General features: G+C 37.5%; 1 protein-coding gene across 1 annotated transcript in view; it reads left to right on the forward strand.

The window, feature by feature from the left end:
- The window catches only part of TRPC3 (transient receptor potential cation channel subfamily C member 3), a 44,772-nt gene that overhangs the window by 20,715 nt on the left and 3,690 nt on the right, over nucleotides 1–20,367 (forward strand). Inside the window, 8 exon segments of the mRNA XM_055797466.1 lie at nucleotides 843–1,028; nucleotides 8,357–8,521; nucleotides 11,195–11,411; nucleotides 12,737–12,970; nucleotides 14,263–14,527; nucleotides 14,996–15,191; nucleotides 16,983–17,192; nucleotides 19,489–19,572. Coding sequence (XP_055653441.1) covers nucleotides 843–1,028; nucleotides 8,357–8,521; nucleotides 11,195–11,411; nucleotides 12,737–12,970; nucleotides 14,263–14,527; nucleotides 14,996–15,191; nucleotides 16,983–17,192; nucleotides 19,489–19,572 — 1,557 coding nt within the window.

The raw sequence follows: 20,367 nt of genomic DNA on the forward strand, positions 1-20,367 counted from the left end.
GTGAAGGAGAGAGGAAGGGAAAGATGGACAGAGCTCTTAAATAAAAGGCTTGAGATTTTCAGAAATGTCTCTCTGTAGTTCAGCTGTGTTGTCAGTGGTAAGGTCACCTCTTGGAGAATGAGTCAGGAGCCTAGTATCTTTTAGCTGTCCTTTGAAGAAGCTGGTTTCTGTGTTGCCTGTACAGGAAATTTGGGGTATTTTTTCCCACAACACTGGTGTCCAAGTTGATGCCACAGTAATTCTGTGCAGTTACTTTGTAACCCACTGGATGCACTGTTGGGTGTAAAGTGGTTCCAAGGATAAGTGAGAAGCAGAGGGGGGAAATGACTATGGTATATATTAAAGAGTAAGCAGCCATTTTAGCAGTGTAGAAAGAGTAGAAACATAATTGTAGCCTGGGAGGCAACCCTGTAAGAATTATTTCATTAATTGTCTGCAAAGTTTTTGCAAAGGTGAGGTTAGTATTTAAAGAATTTTGGTCCCAGTTTGTCTGTGCAATTCTTATTTGTCCATTCAGCTTCCCCTTGCTGCCCATCTGGATTATTTTCATCACACTATTATTAATGCTCCCTTGCTCTCAAACAGTTGTCATCATCTTCTATTCAAGTGGCTACCTTGTGTCAGAGAAGAAATGGTTCCGCTATACAAAAATTCTTAAATGTCTGATGTGCTCCTAAGCATAGAATCATAGAATGGTTTGGGTTGTAAGGGACCTTAAAGGTCATCTAGTTCCAGCCCCCCCTCAAACACTATTAATTTTTAGGAACTTGTATAGGTCCTTTTTTCCTTACTGTTGACTTCAAGTGTGTTCATCATGAGCCATCTTTTTCCTTCTGTTCCAGAATGACTATCGCAAGCTGTCTATGCAGTGCAAGGATTTTGTGGTTGGTGTTCTTGATCTCTGCCGAGACTCAGAAGAAGTGGAGGCCATTCTGAACGGGGATTTAAACTCTGAGCCAGTTGAAGCGCAGAGGCACAGAGCATCACTGAGCCGCGTGAAGCTGGCCATTAAGTATGAAGTCAAAAAGGTAACTGCACATAGCCAGTGCTTTCAGACGGTGTAATAGGAACACAGTGTTGTCTCTATGAACCAGTGATCGGATGCTTTACGGAGACATAGTGTGTGTAATCAAGATTTTCACAAGGCAGAAGCTGGCAGAAGGGGACTACAGTGGAGGAGTTTAATCTACTTTCCACAGCTGAGAATTGGCAGGAGGTTTTAATGACGTAAATCAGCTGTGCTAGCAAGGTTATACACAGTTGGTCAGACCCTTCCTGTGATTAATCCAAAAGAAGACATTTCATTGGAGCCAGATTTTCACTCAGTGAGAGTGAGAATGTATCTTTCTGCTGGTCTGTGTGGTAATATCTAATCCAAAGAGAAGGCTGTGTTGGTGAAAGTTTTGGGTTCAGCCACTGAAAAGATCTGGTCTGTTCATTATTTCTTTTTATCATCTTTGCTTTCTACCTTAACTAAATTAATTGGGCAAGTAAATTCTGGAAAGTAAGTCTTGCAGCTTTCTACTAGTGTTCCTATCAACACACAGGGGGTTTTTTGTTTGATTGTTGGTTTTGGTTGTTTTTTTGGTGGGTTTTCTTTGGAAAGAAAGGTCTTCCTTTTACTACTTTGAAAAGGGAAAAAGAGAACATCTAAGCTGTCACTAAGTATGTTATTTTTTAATTTATTTTAAAATATGACAGTAAATCAAACAGCCAATCTGCAACTGTGTGGGTTTCAGTGAGAAATTCTACATGATTTACTCTGTGTGTTCCTTTAAAAAATATTTTAAAATTCAGTGCCAAAAAATTATGGAATATATTTGTGGCTAGTTAATCAGTTCATTTCTTTATCTTTGCACCTGTATCTATCAGTGTTTTGTGAAGTGCGATGTGTTTTCAGTTGATGCCTCTCAAAATAATTTTTAATGAATAGTTATTTTGTGAATGAATGGTATGTGTTAAAAAATGGAGCTGTGTACCACACATTTGACACAATGCATATCCATTTAACAGTTTTCAATATATAGTTATAGTGTTCTCTTCAAGATCCCACTACCCTGGCACAGAAAATAGTTAATACTGTGTCCTACTGTGAGAGGGCTCAAGGAATACAGCAATGCCTCTATTATTTACAGCTACCTATTTACATGGTTAGCATCATTTCCATTCTTAACAGCCATTATAGTTTCATCATCTCTACGAGAAGCCTTGTGTCTTTCAGAATAAATAACACTATTCTGTGGCCACCTGTGGAGCCAATCTGCCACATAAAATGAATTGTAAGCAACCTGCCACAAACAGCTGGGAAATACTGGTGCTTATTATGTCCCCAGAAGATGGTTAACAAAAATTGTAAATGCATATCCCAAAGAGCAATTCATCATTTCCAATATAGAACTGGTCTACAGCAGATAAATGCATATTGATTACCAGAATTCCAGGTAAATATGTGCAAGTATTAAATTAATTAAAAATAATGGAAAAGAATCAAGGTGCATAAACATGTTGTTATATCTAAATAACATATGAATTCTTTGTGCTCTTGCATTTTAAAGTGTACCAAACCTTTCCTGAGACCTGAGTCTCAGCTTTCTTTCTGAAGACACTGGTATTCTATGAGGTTGCTGTCACTGATGAAATTAATTGCTAAGCAAAGGGCCACACATCTGTTAAGAATAACAGAAATCTACGTAGTACAAAAAAAGACAATTCATTTAGCAAACTTGTTTTCTTCTCTTGCCGGAGATTAATTATTTGTAGATAAACCAAGGTTTTGGCTCCAATTTGTGACAAATACAGTTCAGAACCTACAACACTAGTGATCTTGGTGGAGGGAAATAAATAGATGGTGCAGAGTTGTTACCATATTTCTACATGTGCTGTTCCCTCTAAATGGGCATTACAAAGGGCATGACAGGGATTGAGCCAGGAAATGTCTCTGCCATGGTGATCCCTTGATGCTGGGGTTGAGTCTGTTACAGCTGTGGCAGATTATAGCAATATTCTGACTGTAGCACAGATTCAGATGTGGGAACTCCACATGGGATGCTTTCAACCCTGTAACTGTAGGAAACAAACAAGGATGTGGCTTACGTTTCTTAGCTTTCAGTATTTCTAGCTACATTTCTGCGTCAGCTACTTTAAGGTCAGCTAACGTTGCCAGCAGTACAGCCAAACAGAACAGCAGATCCATGAAATGGTTAATGAGCTGTATGCCCTTTTCAGAGGGAGGAGGGACAGGAAAAAGCATATGACAAGTGAGCAAATGTGCTTAGAAGTTTACTGCTAGGGAAATGGAGTTTTAAATTCTATTAGTAATGAAACTCTTGCACTTAATACCCTAGGCACTGCATTAAAGTAGCCCATCTTGTAAGCTGGATATGATTTTGAAGTTAAAGTTCATACTGAAACTGCAGCCCCAATAGTGAAGGATTAAGGGAATTAAGAAACCAAGAAAAACTAGTTAGAAAAGTAGCCTTGCTCTGTATGCTGAATTGCTACTGATGTCACGCTTTTAATATTGTACCTTAACTCTGTCTTTAGATGGTCAACAAAATTTCAGAGAAGCGACATTGGGCCAAGTTCTGCAGTTCTTGCAGAGATAAAAATCAGAATGGAATTTCCAAGTGAAATCATTAAGAGTTTAAGTAAAATCACAGGATTTAATTTTCAAACACTGAAGTTTTGAATCAGTAGACAAAAAAGAAGATTCAAAAATCTCTTTGTATGTTGTATGTTTGTGTATTAGAGTGTGCCAGGATCTGTTCCTGCTACATCTAAACTCAGTCATTAGGATGTTAGGAATAAATAACATAATAATCGCTCTTAGTCATACAGAAAAATATTTACATACTGATGACTTGGTTCTTGGTCACAAAACTGAATACATCTGAAGTGTTACAGTCAATTATGCCCAGAAAAGCAGCTAAATTAAAATTGGGATTTTCTTGGTGACCAGATGCTGTACTCGTGCATGTCCCTGGGGTTTGAATTAGATCCTCAAATATTAAATAAATATGATAATAAGATCTACATATGTAATGAAAAGTAAGAAACTGTGTCTAAAGTAGGATGAGATAAGAGGAATGCAGAAGGAACAGGGTTGTAGGATGAGGTGATTGGTAGGTAAATATGATGTGAACCTGCTGTTCTTGGAGGAGATGAAGCTGGGACGGAGGGAGACAGATAGACAGGGCGGGGGGAACATAGAAGAGGTGGCTGAAAATAAAAGCAGTGTAATCATAGAGTTAAGTATTTCAGCAGAGCTGAAGAGAAGGATGAATTTCAGAGTTTTTGTGGATGAGAGAAGTGACACAAGTTGCTCTGAGCGCTTGGAAATGGTGCATATTGTGCAGTGGCCAACAGTTAAATAAGTTGCTAAGATCTTCTCAAGAGCCCTTAGACTTACTGCCAGAGAAGAACTTGCCATAACCATTGGCATCTTATTCACTAACTCCTCCCTTTTTTGGGGAAAATTATAGCACAAGCAGATCTCTTAGTGTCAGATCAAAATGTTGATAGACGAGGAGGAATAAACCAGCACATAGCTCTGGAGGAGATGCAAGAGGGCCTTTGGGCTGATTCATAGCCCTAGGCGAGCTCCCTTAAAGCTCCTTTGCTGTTTCTTCCTATTCCCTCTGGTAGTAGGAGTGATGTGGGTGTTTCTTCTCTCTCCTCTTCCCTACAGTTTCAAGCCTGCTTTTTAAAAATGTCTTTGTAATTTGAAATAATTATTTATTTTCCTGTCTTTGGCCACAGTTAATCTGCTGTGGGATTTGTCCTTTGATGTCCTGAGTTGAGAATGAAATTTATCTTGGCAAAAGAAGAGGCTTGGGGCATGTTTCAGAATGCCCAAACACACAAAAAAAAACAGTCTCCTTTTTTCAAATGGGTCAGGCTGGCATTTTTTATGGTGCATAAGCTTCAAAGGTGACAGCCTAATAAAAATATAACCATAGTCTCTTCTCCCAGGTAACTAGCAACAGAACAAGAGGAAATGGCCTAAAGTTGCACCAGGGGAGGTTTAGATTGGATATTAGGAAAAAATTCTTCACCAAAAGGGTTGTCCAGCAGTGGAACAGGCTGCCCAGGGAGGTGGTGGAATCACCATCCCTGGAAGTGCTTAAAAAAACCATGTAGCTGCAGTGCTCAGGAACATGGTTTAGTCCTGGGTTAACTTTGGTAGTCCTGGGTTCATATGAACTTCATGATCTCAAAGGTCTTTTCCAACCTAAATGATTCTGTGGTGGTTCAGGTTGACATTAATTTCTTAGAAATTTTTTTAAATCTTTCTATTTATTTCTGTTGGCCATTCCACTGTAGGAACAAACTGCATTGATACATAATCTAACTGGTTAATGAATCGCACACCAAAATATTTTGGGACTTCAGTTTTAGAGCAAAGTAGATTAAATTATGAAGAATGCTTCCCTTTTTAAAGTTCATGCAACAGCTTCAGATTCTTCCTCTTGAGGGTTTTAAGGTTCCCTGTTTTCATTGCCAATGATTTAATTTGATATTTAAAAAAAAAAAAAGTCTGCCCTATTGTACTACTGTATGCACTTTTTAATGAGATTTGGAATATAAATGGAGTTTTGCAGGCAAGACCTGGCAAACAAGAATGCATATGGTACATTATGATCTCAACAGAGTACAAAGAATAATAAAATGGATATCCAAGGTTTACAGTATTTTATTTTTTTTTTAAGTATAAGCAACTTGGATCAAATCTCACTCTTAAGCCAACATGGATTATCAGAATTATTTTGAAATCTTTTTTGTGAAACCGCCTAGCATTCTTTACTCTGATTTACTAGTTGTTCTCAACCAGTGTGAAAGTATATTACCAGATTTCTTTAAATCGCTGTGGTAACTAGGCTGTTTACCCTTGTGCTTAACTGATATCCCACATGCTCACAGGATATTGTATAACAGTAATAGTGATGAGTATGATAAAAGTTTAGAAATTGACTTAACCAGAAGTGTAAATATATGGGCAAAGAACATAGGGAGCTGGGAGCTATAGAATTCTTTTTCCCTCCCATTCCTTATGTTTCTTTAGTAGCAGCACCCAACATGGGCTACACACTTCAGGTTACATGACATGATCCTGATGGAGTGGCTGCAGTTTCCTCTGCCCACGTTACTTCATCCTAAAGAAATACAGCAGTGCTTTAAAAATAGAGCAATATATGCTCACTTTTCAACAAACTCAACCAAAAGTGATTTTAGTAAAATAAAACTTAAAGCATATCTATACAAATGCAGTTGTTGGCAGCAGCTTGTTTCATCATTCCGTAATTAATTTGAGCATCAGTTCCCTTTCCCTGTGATCATACTGAAATCTTACTGAAGCTAGGAAAATAGTGTTTGCATGTTATTTGCTGCATAGGAGAAAGATGGAAGTTGGCGTTGTTTGTTTATTTGTGGGTTTTTATGGCTACTAGATCCTTAATATGTGCCGGTTTACTATTGTAACAAGTCAATCTCTGCTCCCTTTCAATTTTGGGACACTTAAGAAAGAATTTGTGGAAGCTAGGAAGGAACAGAACTTATGCAGAAGGCTCAGGAGAGCAAGTTTGTGTTGTAATAACTGAGGAGAATCTGAGTGTTAATCCTAAGCCTGCTTTTCTACTTGTTTCATTGTCTCTTCATGACTACATCCCAAAAAATTCACTTGATACCCTGTTTCTTTGTCTTGATGTTTGTCTGGCTTCTTCCCTCCCTGTTTTGAAGCAGTTGTTTACAAAAGCCCCTGATGATGTCTCGGCTTTGCTTAGTTAAGGTCAGTTGAAATATTACCATTGACTTCAGTGGGCATCAGAGTTAGATCAAAAGAGAGTAAGTATATTTGAAAATTATCTTTCATGTGTCCATGTCTGAGTTTTTTCCATGAGAAAATTACATACCAAAACGTGGATGTAGGGCTCAATGTTACAAAGGTGGCCTGACATTCAGCGAACTGAAATTCAGTTGTAGCTGTGTATGTTTAGACTACTGACAATCAGGATATTCTTGTTTTAAGTGCCTAAATATGTCAGCTTTTGGTCATTTTATCAGAGGCTATATTTATTCAGATATTTGTGCACATCTGGCCTTGTGGTTATCTCTGTTATGTTTGGCACCTTTTAGTCCTTCTGCTATAGAAATGAGCAATACTTAATATTGATAAACATTAATGTAAACTAACCAGCAAAGATAAAAGAAACATCTCATAAAATAATTCATTAAAAATAAAACTGGCTTGCTCAGAAAACAGTGAAATATTTATATTTTTAGTTAAAGCATATAGCTCAGATGTTATTTGAGCCTCCTGCAGTGTGTTGTTAAGCTGCTAACAACTAATTAAAATTCAAAGAATAGCATAAGACTCTAGTGATAACAATCTGTATGTTCAGGGTCCTTTAAAATTTTGAAAAAGTGAAAAAGGAAAAGTTATTTTTGAGAACTGTCAAATTTGAGAATTTAATATTTTTCAGCTGAGATAGTATCAAATGCATGAACTTGGAGAAAATACAAAACTGTACAATAAAATACAGTCTGTTACAGAGTCTTTAGAGCATCGGCAAAACCATAAGATCATCTTTTCATCTGGTTCTCAAAATGGCATTTTCTTGTATTACTGAATGCTAAATTTTATTTTCCACAAAGCATGAAAATGTATTTGTAGTAAGTTGCTCCTGATTATTTTTCAAATCCCAAGTACCTCTAAGTAGAGGTGATAGCTAGCACCATTGATGGTAGTAGTGAGAGACAGGAAGCCCTTTCAATATTCATCTCTGTGTGTCCTGGTGAGGTTTAAAATTCTGTGCTCTACTTTTGCTTCATTTATTTCTTGCCTCAGTAAGATTTAGACTGAAAATGTATAGATGGTTAAGGAGGTATTTGGAGCTTTTGTCAACGAACCAAATCAAATGGCATTGAGGAAGTTTGTGAAGAGCATATGCAGGAAGGGGAGAGGCTCACGGTGGATTATGGTCAGACCAGAATTTTCAGTCTCCACAAAAATTCTGCACGTGCCTTGAATCAGCTTGATTTGCTGAGAAATTGTTGGAAGTTAGGACTGAGGTTCAGCTCTGAAAAGATCCAGTCAGGTATGTGAAGCTGTTCTAATAATGCATAAAAGACTTCTAACAGCAATGGCTGCCCACGTGTGCAGCTTTGTCCCCAAAGTGCTGCTTTAAATCAGCTCAGTAGTTTCTTCTTTATTAACTTTTATTTTAAAAGAAAGGAGAAAAAACATGATACTTAAGCTCTCACTTAACACCAGATATTTCAGGTGATCAGGTATGTAGCAGTTATATAACTCTTCTTATAAATTATAATATGTCTTGGTTTTCTTTCTTTTTCTTTACAGTTTGTGGCCCATCCAAACTGTCAGCAACAGCTACTGACTATCTGGTATGAAAATCTCTCAGGATTACGGGAGCAGACCATAGCTATCAAGTGTCTCGTTGTGCTGGTTGTGGCATTGGGCCTTCCATTTCTAGCCATTGGTTATTGGATTGCGCCATGTAGCAGGGTACTGAATTTTATAAATTACATATCTTATAGTATTCTGGGAGCTGGTTTTCCATTTCTGGCATTCAAAATGCAATATTGTATCTCTAATGCTGCTGCTTCCAAATTTTAACTAATTAATGGTATTTTTAGTAATCTGTAGTCTTGAGCCAAAAGATACTGTTTGTTTTATTTGCACTGTAAAGAGGGGATCACAGTGATGAAGCATGCAAATAAACTGTTGTTAAGTTTAAAGAAAGAAAAAAAATACCTTCTCTGAGAGCTTTTTTTCTTTTTAAAATTTCCATAGATTGTGCTCATCTCACAATCTCAGCTATATAATTGTATTTGTGTTAGTAACATGGATTTTTTGAAATTCACCGCTCAGATTGTGTATTAGGTCTCCTCTGATGGCATCTGATGCCGTTCCCATATAAACCATTAGCAGAACATCTGTTGACTTCACTGATGCAGAACTTAATCTTAAGTAAAGTATTTGTTATTCCTGCCCTAGGAGTTCTGTTTTACCAGGTGGACCATAGAGCAGAAATTAAATTAAACACAGTATTCCAACCATGTGTTACGATACATTCCTAAGAGAGGACAACTGTAAACTCTTACCTCTTCAAAATTATGTGAAAGTATATGTGTGCTTCCAGCTTTCCTGATGATCTCACAATTAAAATAACCACAGTTTCTTTGAAATCTTTATTGTCTGTAGTGTGTGAATTGTCTGCGAATGAAGCATGTTGAATAGTCTTTGGTAAAACAGAAGAAGGAAGATTTCTGTTACATTAGCTTTTGAAAAAAATCAAAGTAAATTTACTTCTGTGCTGAGTATGGTCTCTCAATTTTATTTCCTTAACAAGTGTACAGCAAAGAAATGTGAGTTTCATTCACTTACATTTTGCTGCTGTAGTTCACCTTAAAAAGGACAAGATTTTGCTCATCTCCTGCCTATTTCAAGGGAACCTGGTATTTTCTCTGGGTTAAATACTTATTTACCTTAAAGATAAACCTTTATGAAAGTAGTGTAAGTGTTCCTGTTGTTATTCTCTGAAATATCACTTTCCATTAATATCTGTAGTAAAGATATTCCTTACTCACAGCTCCGTATCATAGAAATGCATTTTAGCTAGTGTCCGATACGAAAGTGACATTTGTCCTTGAGCTTTAATTCCCAGTACCAGAAACACCTGACATGTTTCCTAGTGCTCATGTCAAATAAAGTACTGTACATTCAGATCAGTTGTTTGATATTGTAATTTCAAAATACTTTCTAAAGGTTGGGAGCAGGAAGGGAACTCGAGATCATTTGCACAGGTAGTAAATGCTCTTTAGCTTGTGCTGGTCCGCTTAGTTCGTAGTAGCTGACCCATCTGAGGAAAACCATTCCTTGAAATAAGAAAGCTAACGGTTGGGCTTCATGGCAGAGCAGTATATTGTTCTGTTGTACTGAAGGAGACAGGAGACCTTTGGCCTTAAGAGGTGTGCAGCAGCGAAGACAAAGAGGTCTGTGTAGCATCTACCTTGTCACGCCTTGTACAGAGATGGCACAAGTGTTGTCCCGCTCAGGCCACAGAAAGGTGAATTCCAAAGGTACTGCTCCTCCCAGAGGGGAGCAGGCTGGGAAGGACAAGTACCCCTACATGTGCATTACCCCCAAGAGGTCTCCAAAGAGCATTGTTAAGGGATCTCTGTGCTTGAGCCAATGCACAAATTGCTGCATGTGGTGCAGCCTCACTGATACCTGCATGTCTTGAGTACGGGGTGGGGAGTTGCAACAGCACTGGCCGCATGAAACCTTCACTGCCTAAATAAAGGGTACTGGCAGTATTGCCCTCAGAGGAGTGGGTTTATAGCTTGGCACTTCTGACGCTGGCTTGCAGGGTAAGGATAGTACTGATGGGATCGCAGACTCTTCTTTTTCGTATGCGTAATGAGTGCCGGGCCCATTGCTGTTTCCACTGTGGTCTTCTGGAGGCAGCTGGCCCCCTTCTGTGGTGCGGACAGACTGCCCCTGCTGCTGTTTTGTCCTTCTGCCAAGTACAGGTGTGAATTAAATCAGTGGAGTTTATTTGAAAATAGTAATGTTGCTGTTCTTATCCTTCTTAGTCTTTTGTGATGGAACGGTTGTTATTTTTAGTGAGCACAGGTTATTTGTTTAGCACTTAACAGCTCTGAACATCTATTCCGTGGATGGAATACAGTAGCTAAAGATGAGAAGATAAGTCTGTGATTTTCCCTAGGCCTAAAGTCGTAGATAAGCTAATAGTACACACTTGTTGGTAGGGAAAGTCTTTTGCTACTTGGAGATGTTATTTGTTTATTTTCCATGGGCTTGTTTCCACCCCCCATTGGTATCTGTGAGCAGTAGATCGAACTCTTTCTGGTCACTGCCATTGTACATTTGTAGCTCCTTAGGGTGTTTTCCCTCAAACATTGCCACCTAGAGTTTATGGAATAACATGAACACTCACTAACAGGACAACGTACTCCATGAGGCTGCCTTTGGGAGACTTCTGTCTGAAATGGTAGAGCATCACAGTTCAGTGCACTTGGAAGAGCATCCTTTAAAAAGAGATTTCAGAGCGTCTTGAGTTCTTCAGTGCCCATTTATGCTTCTGGAATGCCTGATGAGATAGTTTGTTTCTTTGAGAAAACTGAGTGACTGCTTTCAATTCTGCCTTTGCAGCTTGGAAGAATTCTTCGAAGCCCATTTATGAAATTTGTGGCACATGCAGCATCCTTCATTATTTTCCTAGGCCTGCTGGTGTTCAATGCTTCAGACAGATTTGAAGGTATAACAACGCTACCAAATGTCACTGTTACTGATTACCCTAAGCAGATCTTTAGGGTGAAGACTACCCAGTTCACCTGGACAGAAATGCTGATCATGGTATGGGTACTTGGTAGGTATATTGCCCCTTCATCTTTGTCAACTGTTTTCTTGCAGATATAAATTCTAAAAGAAAGGAGAGAAGCACAGGTCCCAAACCTGTGCTCCAGCTGCTGTGTGGTTAGAATAAACCCTCAGGGCAGATAACAGTGCATTAGATCTCATAAGAGCATCAGAGCATCTGCCTCCTTTTGCAGTATGGGGTAAAATTTTGTTTGCTGATTTGCCTCATCTTTCATAGTCCTGGCATTTGTAGCAGGAGCACAGGTTTGCTGAAGAGAACGCTACAGAAATTATACTTTACTAAAATGATTTTCTTAAATAGTGTCAGGAAGCCTACACTGCGGTATATGCCAGAAGGTCAGGAGTTCCTACGGATCGGTATTAATGTGTTGGCACGTCAGTGCTCTGTGGCATTGCTGCTTAGGTAGCGTTTGGAGAAATCACAGTTCCTACCAGTGTCAAGGGGCTGAGTCAGTTCTAATTACTCAGGGTTTCTTTCACAAAACCTGAACAACTGTCAGCCTGTTGGAAACTCTGTATGGCAGAAAATGCTATCTTCTAGCATTTCATCAAAGTCAGGTGCTTTACATCACAAAATGTCACTTAGCCATATGATAATTTAGCTTTCTCAGCTTTTACAGGCAGTGGAAGAGACAGGAAGTGTTACTGGGGCTGCTACATGAAGGTGCCTTGCTCTGCCTTTTGAATCACCTGTATCTCCTGATCTAAGTTCTCCTTTATCTTAATGTTAGGGTAGGTTAAATCCATGGAAATTATTTTCTCAGGAGAAGTTGGAATAAGAAAACTCAATTACACATAGCCAAATTCCACTTTCTGTGCTGAAAAGGGTCTTATTCTGTGAAGTAGAGAACCAGTAGTATAATTGTGCTCATAAAGGGTCATGTGTGTAGCTGGATAGTTGTGCTCCTCTGTAAAAATTAATCCTTCTGCCTTAGAAGTGTTTTATGAGTACAAATTGTAAGGAAGGGAGAGTTCTTTTTCCACATTTAGCATTTTTTCCTCTTTAGAAGTACAGCATACTGTTAACGTTGTTAGGCTCTAAGACTTGCTGCAAAGTTGTGGCTCTACGCTACCCTATGTGGAGATGTCTGAGCTTTGTTCCCACATATCAATCAATACCTTCCCATTTGATCAACGCTATTGAAACCAAGAGAGCCTTACTCAAGGTGTATGATGCCGTGACTCTGCAAATAAGTGAATTTTTGCTCCACTGGTACCATCTGGTTTCATGAAATGGGAGAATGCAAAGAATTCAAATGAAAAGAATTTGGCTAATATTGCTATGTTGTGGGGCTTTTTCGTTTCTTGTTGCAGGTATGATGTGGTCAGAATGCAAGGAGTTGTGGCTGGAAGGACCCAGGGAATATATTTTGCAGTTATGGAACGTTCTGGATTTTGGGATGCTGTCCATTTTCATTGCTGCTTTCACAGCGAGGCTTCTGGCATTCCTGCAGGCCACAAAAGCACAACAATATGTGGACAACTACATTGAGGAGAATGACCTCTCTGAGGTCACGCTTCCTCCAGAAATAGAATATTTTACTTATGGTGAGTTTTAACTTTTCTGCAACAGAGATCTGAACGCAGAAAAACTGGTAAGGATGTGCTAGCGTTTTGAAGCCTTAAGGTTAATATTTGCATGTGTTTCTGTTCATAGCATTGTCTAACCATTTCTGCCTCAGTATTTTTGTTTCTATGCTATTTAAACAATAGCTGTTATGACACTCTAATTTGACAAATAAGTTTGCTAAGATACTAAAACCAAACAAGATACATAAATGAAGTTCAGTTCAAATGTAGCCATCCACAATTTTGTTATAACTGTTTGATTTTAAACATTTGCAAGCTCTATTTTGTTCTTGGTTTGGTGCACAACAGATAAAATTTTTATGTGAATTTTTTTTGTTTGGTTCAGTTGTTTGATACAGCTATTCATATTTGTAAAGATCAATCAGCATCTCCCGCTGAAGGAAGGATGCTGGCCCAGCAAAGATGTGCTCAAATAGAATAATAGTACTAAATAGTTATTGCAGTGCAGAAATTGTAATTAAAGGTGTGATGAATCTCTATTTGTAACACCAGCAAAGGCTGTGTTTGCTGCTGATGGTGTATTTTAGCATATGCTTTATGAACTTCAATATAGTATACTAGCAGACTTGGACTTAACTGCTATATAATCGATCTGAATTTGTGCAGATGTAAGTACACATTTAGAAACACATGGTATTTTGATATGAAACACATTTTAATTCAGTGTTATTTTGCTAAGATGGTACATTAATTCACGTAATAAATATTTTATGAGTTTACATATAACTCAGTTGTTTCTGTGCATGTTGTGTGTAAAACCCACAATCCTACTTCCATTGAGATAAATGGCAAAAATCTTCATGATTTCCATCCTGAACTTGTAATAACGACAAAGTTTGGTGTGATTAATAAATGGAACTGTTCATCAACCAACATTGTTCCCCTCAATAAAACACAAAATATGAAGAAATTTCTGGCTTTAGCATAGTGCCGAAGACAGCTAATAGTACAGTTAAGAAAAGCAGTAAGGAATTATTTGTTGTTATGTAGTTCAGGTTAAAATGCAAACTGTAGAAGCAAATGTCATGTTTCTTCAAGTACAGTTTTTCTTCTAGCAAAAGGTAATGTAACATATTCATCTTTTTTGACTTAAGGGAAATAGGAATAGAGTAGCAGCTACTAGACTCTTAAAATATTTGTCTTAACTAGATTCAGATGTGTTCATGGAAAAATCCTAACAAGATTTATTTCTCAACATTGTGATAAATGAGTAACTCCTTACGTTTACCCTTATGTTTCCTATTTTCCAGCTAGAGATAAATGGCTTCCATCTGATCCTCAGATAATATCGGAAGGCCTTTATGCAATTGCTGTTGTTCTTAGCTTTTCTCGGATTGCCTATATCCTGCCTGCAAATGAGAGTTTTGGGCCCTTGCAGATTTCACTTGGAAGGACTGTTAAGGACATCTTCAAGTTTATGGTCCTTTTTATTATGGTGTTTCTTGCATTTATGATTGGAATGTTCATCCTGTATTCCTACTACCTTGGAGCTAAACTAAACCCAGCCTTTACAACGTAAGTATGAAATTTTGTTTCAGTAAAAAACCTTCCAGGTTTTTCACTAAGGTAACAAAAGTCTGCAAGATATTATGTGCTCTCTCCTAGCATTAAAAGAAAAGTGCAGACAGTTGAAGTCAGCTGGAAATCAGCTATCCCAGAACCTTAGCAGAAGACCAGTTCCTTCCTACTGGTAGAATGGAAGTTTTCATTGCAGTCTAAAATAATTGTACCTTTGTATTATGTTAATCACACAGATTGTGGACAACAATTGCAAAAATACATTACTGATACCTTGTATGTTTGTTGTTTTGATCAGCGTTCTACAAACCTAATTCACAGACAAATTACTTGAGGTTGTTAACACAACTTAAATATTTATTTGTGTAGCTAGTAATAATGTCTTCCTTTTTTGTTTGGGTTTTTTTTTTTTTTTGTTTGGTTTTTTTGGTTTGTTTTTTTTTTACCTTTCCTTTTTCCCTACAGAGTGGAAGAAAGTTTCAAGACCTTATTTTGGTCAATATTTGGCTTGTCTGAAGTAACCTCTGTTGTCCTCAAATATGATCACAAGTTCATAGAGAATATTGGCTATGTTCTTTATGGCATATACAATGTGACAATGGTGGTAGTTCTGCTCAACATGCTGATTGCTATGATCAACAGTTCATATCAAGAAATTGAGGTGGGCTCTGTTCTCAAGTTGTTCTCTTGTGTTGAAAAAGGGTAGAATTATTAGGAATTATTTCAGTGAGCGCATCTTGATACGCAAAAGTACAATGAAGAGATTATCTCAATGGAGGAGATCACAAAAAATACCATGTTCTTAGGACTAACTTTTATCTGACACCCAGACAAGCTGCAGAACCTTAGAGGATCTAAACAAGTAGTTCATCTTGTGCCATCTGTACATATCTAAGGAGATGTCATCCATCCAGAAATCTTAAAATCTAAAGTAATAGTCAAATGAAGACTGCCGTGAAGTAGAAAACAAAGTTCCCGGGTGTCACATTTTAGACATGGGTGGTTCATTCCCAGTATCCTTAGGAAGATTATTGCGTGTTTCCTTAATGGAGTGCACTTCAGTCTTTGACACATCATTAGGACATGGATTAAATGTATTTTGAGATGTTATTTAATGGAAATCTGGTCTTTAGTTCCAGTCCTCAAACTTTTTAGCTAGATGTGCGGGAGTTAAGACACACACCATAGTGATAAATGGACGTACTTTATTACATTTATATGCCTCTGTACATGGAGTTACGATACAGGTGCTTATCTTCAAGATTGTTGTGACCAAGTCACACTTTGTAATGCTTATACTCTTTGTGATGTGTGCTTTTTCCCACATCAGGTACAATATTAAAACTTGATTCTAGCTTTGCCATATGCCCTGAAAACACAGTGGCAGTATTTCTCCAAATTTGACAAATGGCTCAGTTGAATGAATACTTGAATTTCACAGCAAGTTATTGACTGCATTGCTTATTAAAAGAAATATATTTTATTTTAATTGCATTATGATTACACAGTGTCTTCATTTTTAAAGATAATTAGAGTATTTAGCATCCAATGCAAATAAAAATTTCAGAAAATTTAGATTAGAGAAGACACCTGGTTTTAAAAATAAATCCCAAGTTGCTTAAATGGAAGAAAAAGTATATTTATGGTGCCAGTTTTTCAGACCATGAGTTCTGATATTATTCAGAGAGTACTGCAGTCAGATAGATGTGGGTACATACCCACACTAGCAGAGGAAAAAAATCATCTAAGACATAGTGTACAAATGGATAAGTCATTTCGTGCTTTCATTGACTTCTGGGAAGTATCAGGGAATTCGGCAGGAGAAAACTAGTTATAATAAAAAAAAAATTCACCTGTGGAGTAAACAAAGTCCAGCCTTGGAATACTTCATCCAAGTAAGAATGTATTAGGACAAAATCAGTTTGTCAGTTTTTAACATGATTTCTTCATGACAACAAAGTTTGTATTTTCTGTACTCCATTATAAATCAGAATTGCTTCTCATGGCTATGCAAAAAGCTGTGAGTACTACCATTTTAAACCATGTCTGCCCTGAAACTAGTATTTAATCACTTGTGTGAGTACCAAATTTATGTGATGTCTTTAATGAGAAAAACAAGTCTTTAAAAAAACAAAAAAAGTCCACTTTAAATAGTAAGGAGTTTATATGTTGGCTTTCAGTCAGTGCAAAAATAACACTTGTTTAAATGGTTCACATGCTTTAACTAAGTATTGTCCATGAGATGTTGCCATTAAAGAGACAACTAAAATTTAGTTAAAATAGATTTGATGAAGTGGTTGCATTTTTTTCAGAAATACTGGGAGTCTTATTAGCAAGGAAATAACATTCTATGTAAAACCAGAAAGGGTCGATATTTAAAAGAACTTTTATTTGGAAGAATTTTGTGTTTCATAAACCCAAAGCATGTACCTGTTTTCGTATCTTAACCCAGGATGACAGTGATGTAGAGTGGAAGTTCGCTCGTTCTAAACTTTGGTTATCGTATTTTGATGATGGAAAAACATTACCTCCACCGTTCAGTCTTGTACCAAGCCCCAAATCTTTTTTCTATTTCATCATGAGGATCATTAACTTTTCTAAGTGCAGGAGGAGACATCTACAGAAGGATATAGAAATGGGAATGGGCAATTCCAAATCTAGGGTAGGTACTGAAATCTTTTTATTGCAATGAAGAATTGTGTGTTCATTCCAGCATTCTGCTTTTCTTTAAGTTTTAGGGTGTACTCTGTGCTTGTGATTATAGTATGGTAATTATCAAGCATTTATATACATAGATCTGTATTTCAGACTGCCTAAACATACTGCGTAAAATCAAAAAAAATAACTATGCGTTTTCTTAGGACAACAAGGTCCAATGACTAGAAAAATACAATTGAAACAAAAATAACTGAGCGTTCAAAGATATAAATAATTCCCACAAGAAATGACCTAAATGTTGAATAAAGATGCTTTCAGCCTCCATTAGGAAGATTTTTAGTTCAGGGTAAAAAAAAAAAAAAAAAAAAGAAAAATATGGGGGGGATAAGGATAAGGATAAGGAGAGAAAGCTTTTCCTTTCACTAGGACAGGAAAAGGATAAAGTGTGGTCAGTATCATGCTCACTTCCTATTTTCAAAAGCTGTGTTCTCAACAGAAGGCAACAGGAAAGAGGAGGGTGTGGTAATAATAATCTTTAGCACTTCTATGACATTCTAAATTTGGGTGTCTAAATGTTCTTTACGAATATTAATGGAATGCAGTGTCACAACGCCCTTGTGTGAGAATTAGATAACAATTCCCCTTGTTTTACTGATGACGGACTGGGGCATGGATGGGTTAAAGAGGATACATGTGGCATTTTTTATAAATTAGGCTCAAGGCCCTGTATATTACAAAGACTCAAAGCAGTACCTTGAAAATATTTTTTTCCTGTAGATTATTAGAAATGTCAAGTCTAGTTGTTTTTTCTGAAAGATCTCTCTGGAGCCTAGGACTTCTGAGCTGATGCTGGTATTGAATCTTCAGCTGCAAAAACATTTTCTCCAGTTTTCTGTGGCAGTGAAAGCAGATACATGTTTATAAAAACGTGGATTTAAATCAGTTTATCTAGAAGCAGTGTTTTGGTACTAACCATTCATCTTTTGCTCTCTAGTGCTCCAAGTGCCTGAACTTCATTAGTTCTCTCCAGTCACTGTGTTTAAACACAGAACATGTGTTTTAAAAAAAAACCTCAACACCCTAAGATAATGCTTTTATAACGAAACGCTCAGTAGTGCTCACATATACAGCAGTACTTACTATCATGCTCAGAATGTAAGTCACTAAAGAAATAAAATCCTCTCTGGGTCACTGCTGAGACAGGTTGGGCAGAGCTTGTTGTCTTGAACTACAAACTGAATTACTTTTCTCTGGGAAAGGCCTCCTCTGTGTCAGGCTGGGCTGGCACACCATGTATTATGCTGCACAAAGATAAATCCTGCACCACTCCCTAACCAAAACAGTGGCTGAACTGATGTCTGGTTGCCCCCAAGAAGGTGGGCAACCTGGAGTAGGTAACAATAGCCCACTTGTGGCCCAGCTTAAGTGACAGGCTGTATGCAGTATGGGCACAAAACCCACAACAGTTACAGTAAGCATCAAACTTGCTATATAGATGCAGGCTGAGGTGAGTTTGCTCCTCTACCCCACAAGAGAGGTCAGCTATCATTGACTCAGTGACTTTCAACTTTCTGGCCACACAGAAAATTAACGACTGATGCTCATTAGGGGGCTGAATCTTCTTTATGGATGCACATTTTTTACTTCAGGTCTTACCAGTGTGTTTGAGATAAGAGTTAGGTCCCTGATTTGGTAGTAACAAACCTTCTGCACTGGTCACAAAGCCACCTTGTCCAAGGTTGCTTTTTTCCCTTCTGTTTCTGGCCCACTGCTACACAAATCTTCAATTATTTTAGATGTGATGGCTTTTTGATCCTCAAATAATTGAACAATGACCGTTTTTTCTAAATGTATTACTGTTCCTGAAAATGGGGCTTTGGAAAAACACTTCAAAGTAAGCAGAAGTGGTTTTGAGCGTGTATTTGTCATTAAAAGTATGCTTGAGTGTGCAGATCCACAAAAGCTCTTTGTTAAAGCCAGTTTAGAGAATTACTCCTTACTCCAGCCACTCATCCCTGCCTCCAAGTCATAATTCATTATTTCCTCAGCTGTGTGAGCACATTTGCTTTGAAGCTGTGCTGTGAACAGGATGGCTAAAATTATCAGGTTTTTTAAAAAAATACAAAACCAAACCTAACAAATAAGTCAAGGCAATCTCAGGTGTTTTTTTTTTAAATAATATTCTGATACTGTGCTAATGGAACATCCCAAACATCTCTCAAAACAAACAAACAACAAAGGAGCTTAATTCTAACTGTGAATTCCATAATACATTTTAATTTTGTCTTATTTCTCCATAGTTAAACCTTTTCACTCAGTCGAACTCCAGAGTTTTTGAATCACACAGTTTTAACAGCATTCTCAATCAGCCAACACGCTATCAGGTAAGTATGTACAATGGTCACTCTTTTAAGTAATGGAACCATGTGAAGGTACCAGCAAAATTTTGTGTTTCAAGTACATTTTGCCTTCACCAGATAAAGAAAAAATATAGAAATCAAACTCCAGGATGCTGCTGGAAAGAAGACAGTTACTGTTCAAGCCCCATTATTTGAAGCATTTAAAAACTAGCCCACACAAAACTTTAGTTTTTTTCCTTTGATGTCCCCATTTGGAAAGGGTGAGAAGCAAACAGCTGAAACTGGCTTCTGGGGAAGGGATGTAAAAGCATTTTGCTAACTAGGTTAGCATTACTTTCCCTTCCTTCCTTCTCATGATCTGAGATGTGACATACAACATTTCTGCAGATGGCAATGCTCATTTCTGTTAAGAGGAGTCTGTCAAATACTACCTTCCTGTCGTCTTTCCAGCTCAGGAAAAAAAGAGCAAATGGGAGCTTTTGCTCCCCTAGTGAAAGTGTCTGGTAATCCACCTGTGTAAACCCTGTTAATGAGCTGCATTAGGTTAGGTATGGTAACACAGTACAAGAATATTAGCACGTTCAGTATATGTACATATATATAGTACGTATATATTTTTTTATATATGATATAAAAATACAGGTATAATCTTACTGTATCCTTTACTGCTGACGTTGCACTGTCATGCTGTTAAATCTCAATTTTTTTTCTTTTTAAAAGGTAAATATTTATCTCTTACTGTTACATATGCTTTTACGTGCAAACTGAGTTTAACAAAGAGTAGACTTATTCTGAAGCTACTTAAAGCCTAAATTACAT

This window comes from Falco peregrinus, chromosome 2 (assembly GCF_023634155.1).
Source record: "Falco peregrinus isolate bFalPer1 chromosome 2, bFalPer1.pri, whole genome shotgun sequence".
Lineage (NCBI taxonomy): Eukaryota > Metazoa > Chordata > Aves > Falconiformes > Falconidae > Falco > Falco peregrinus.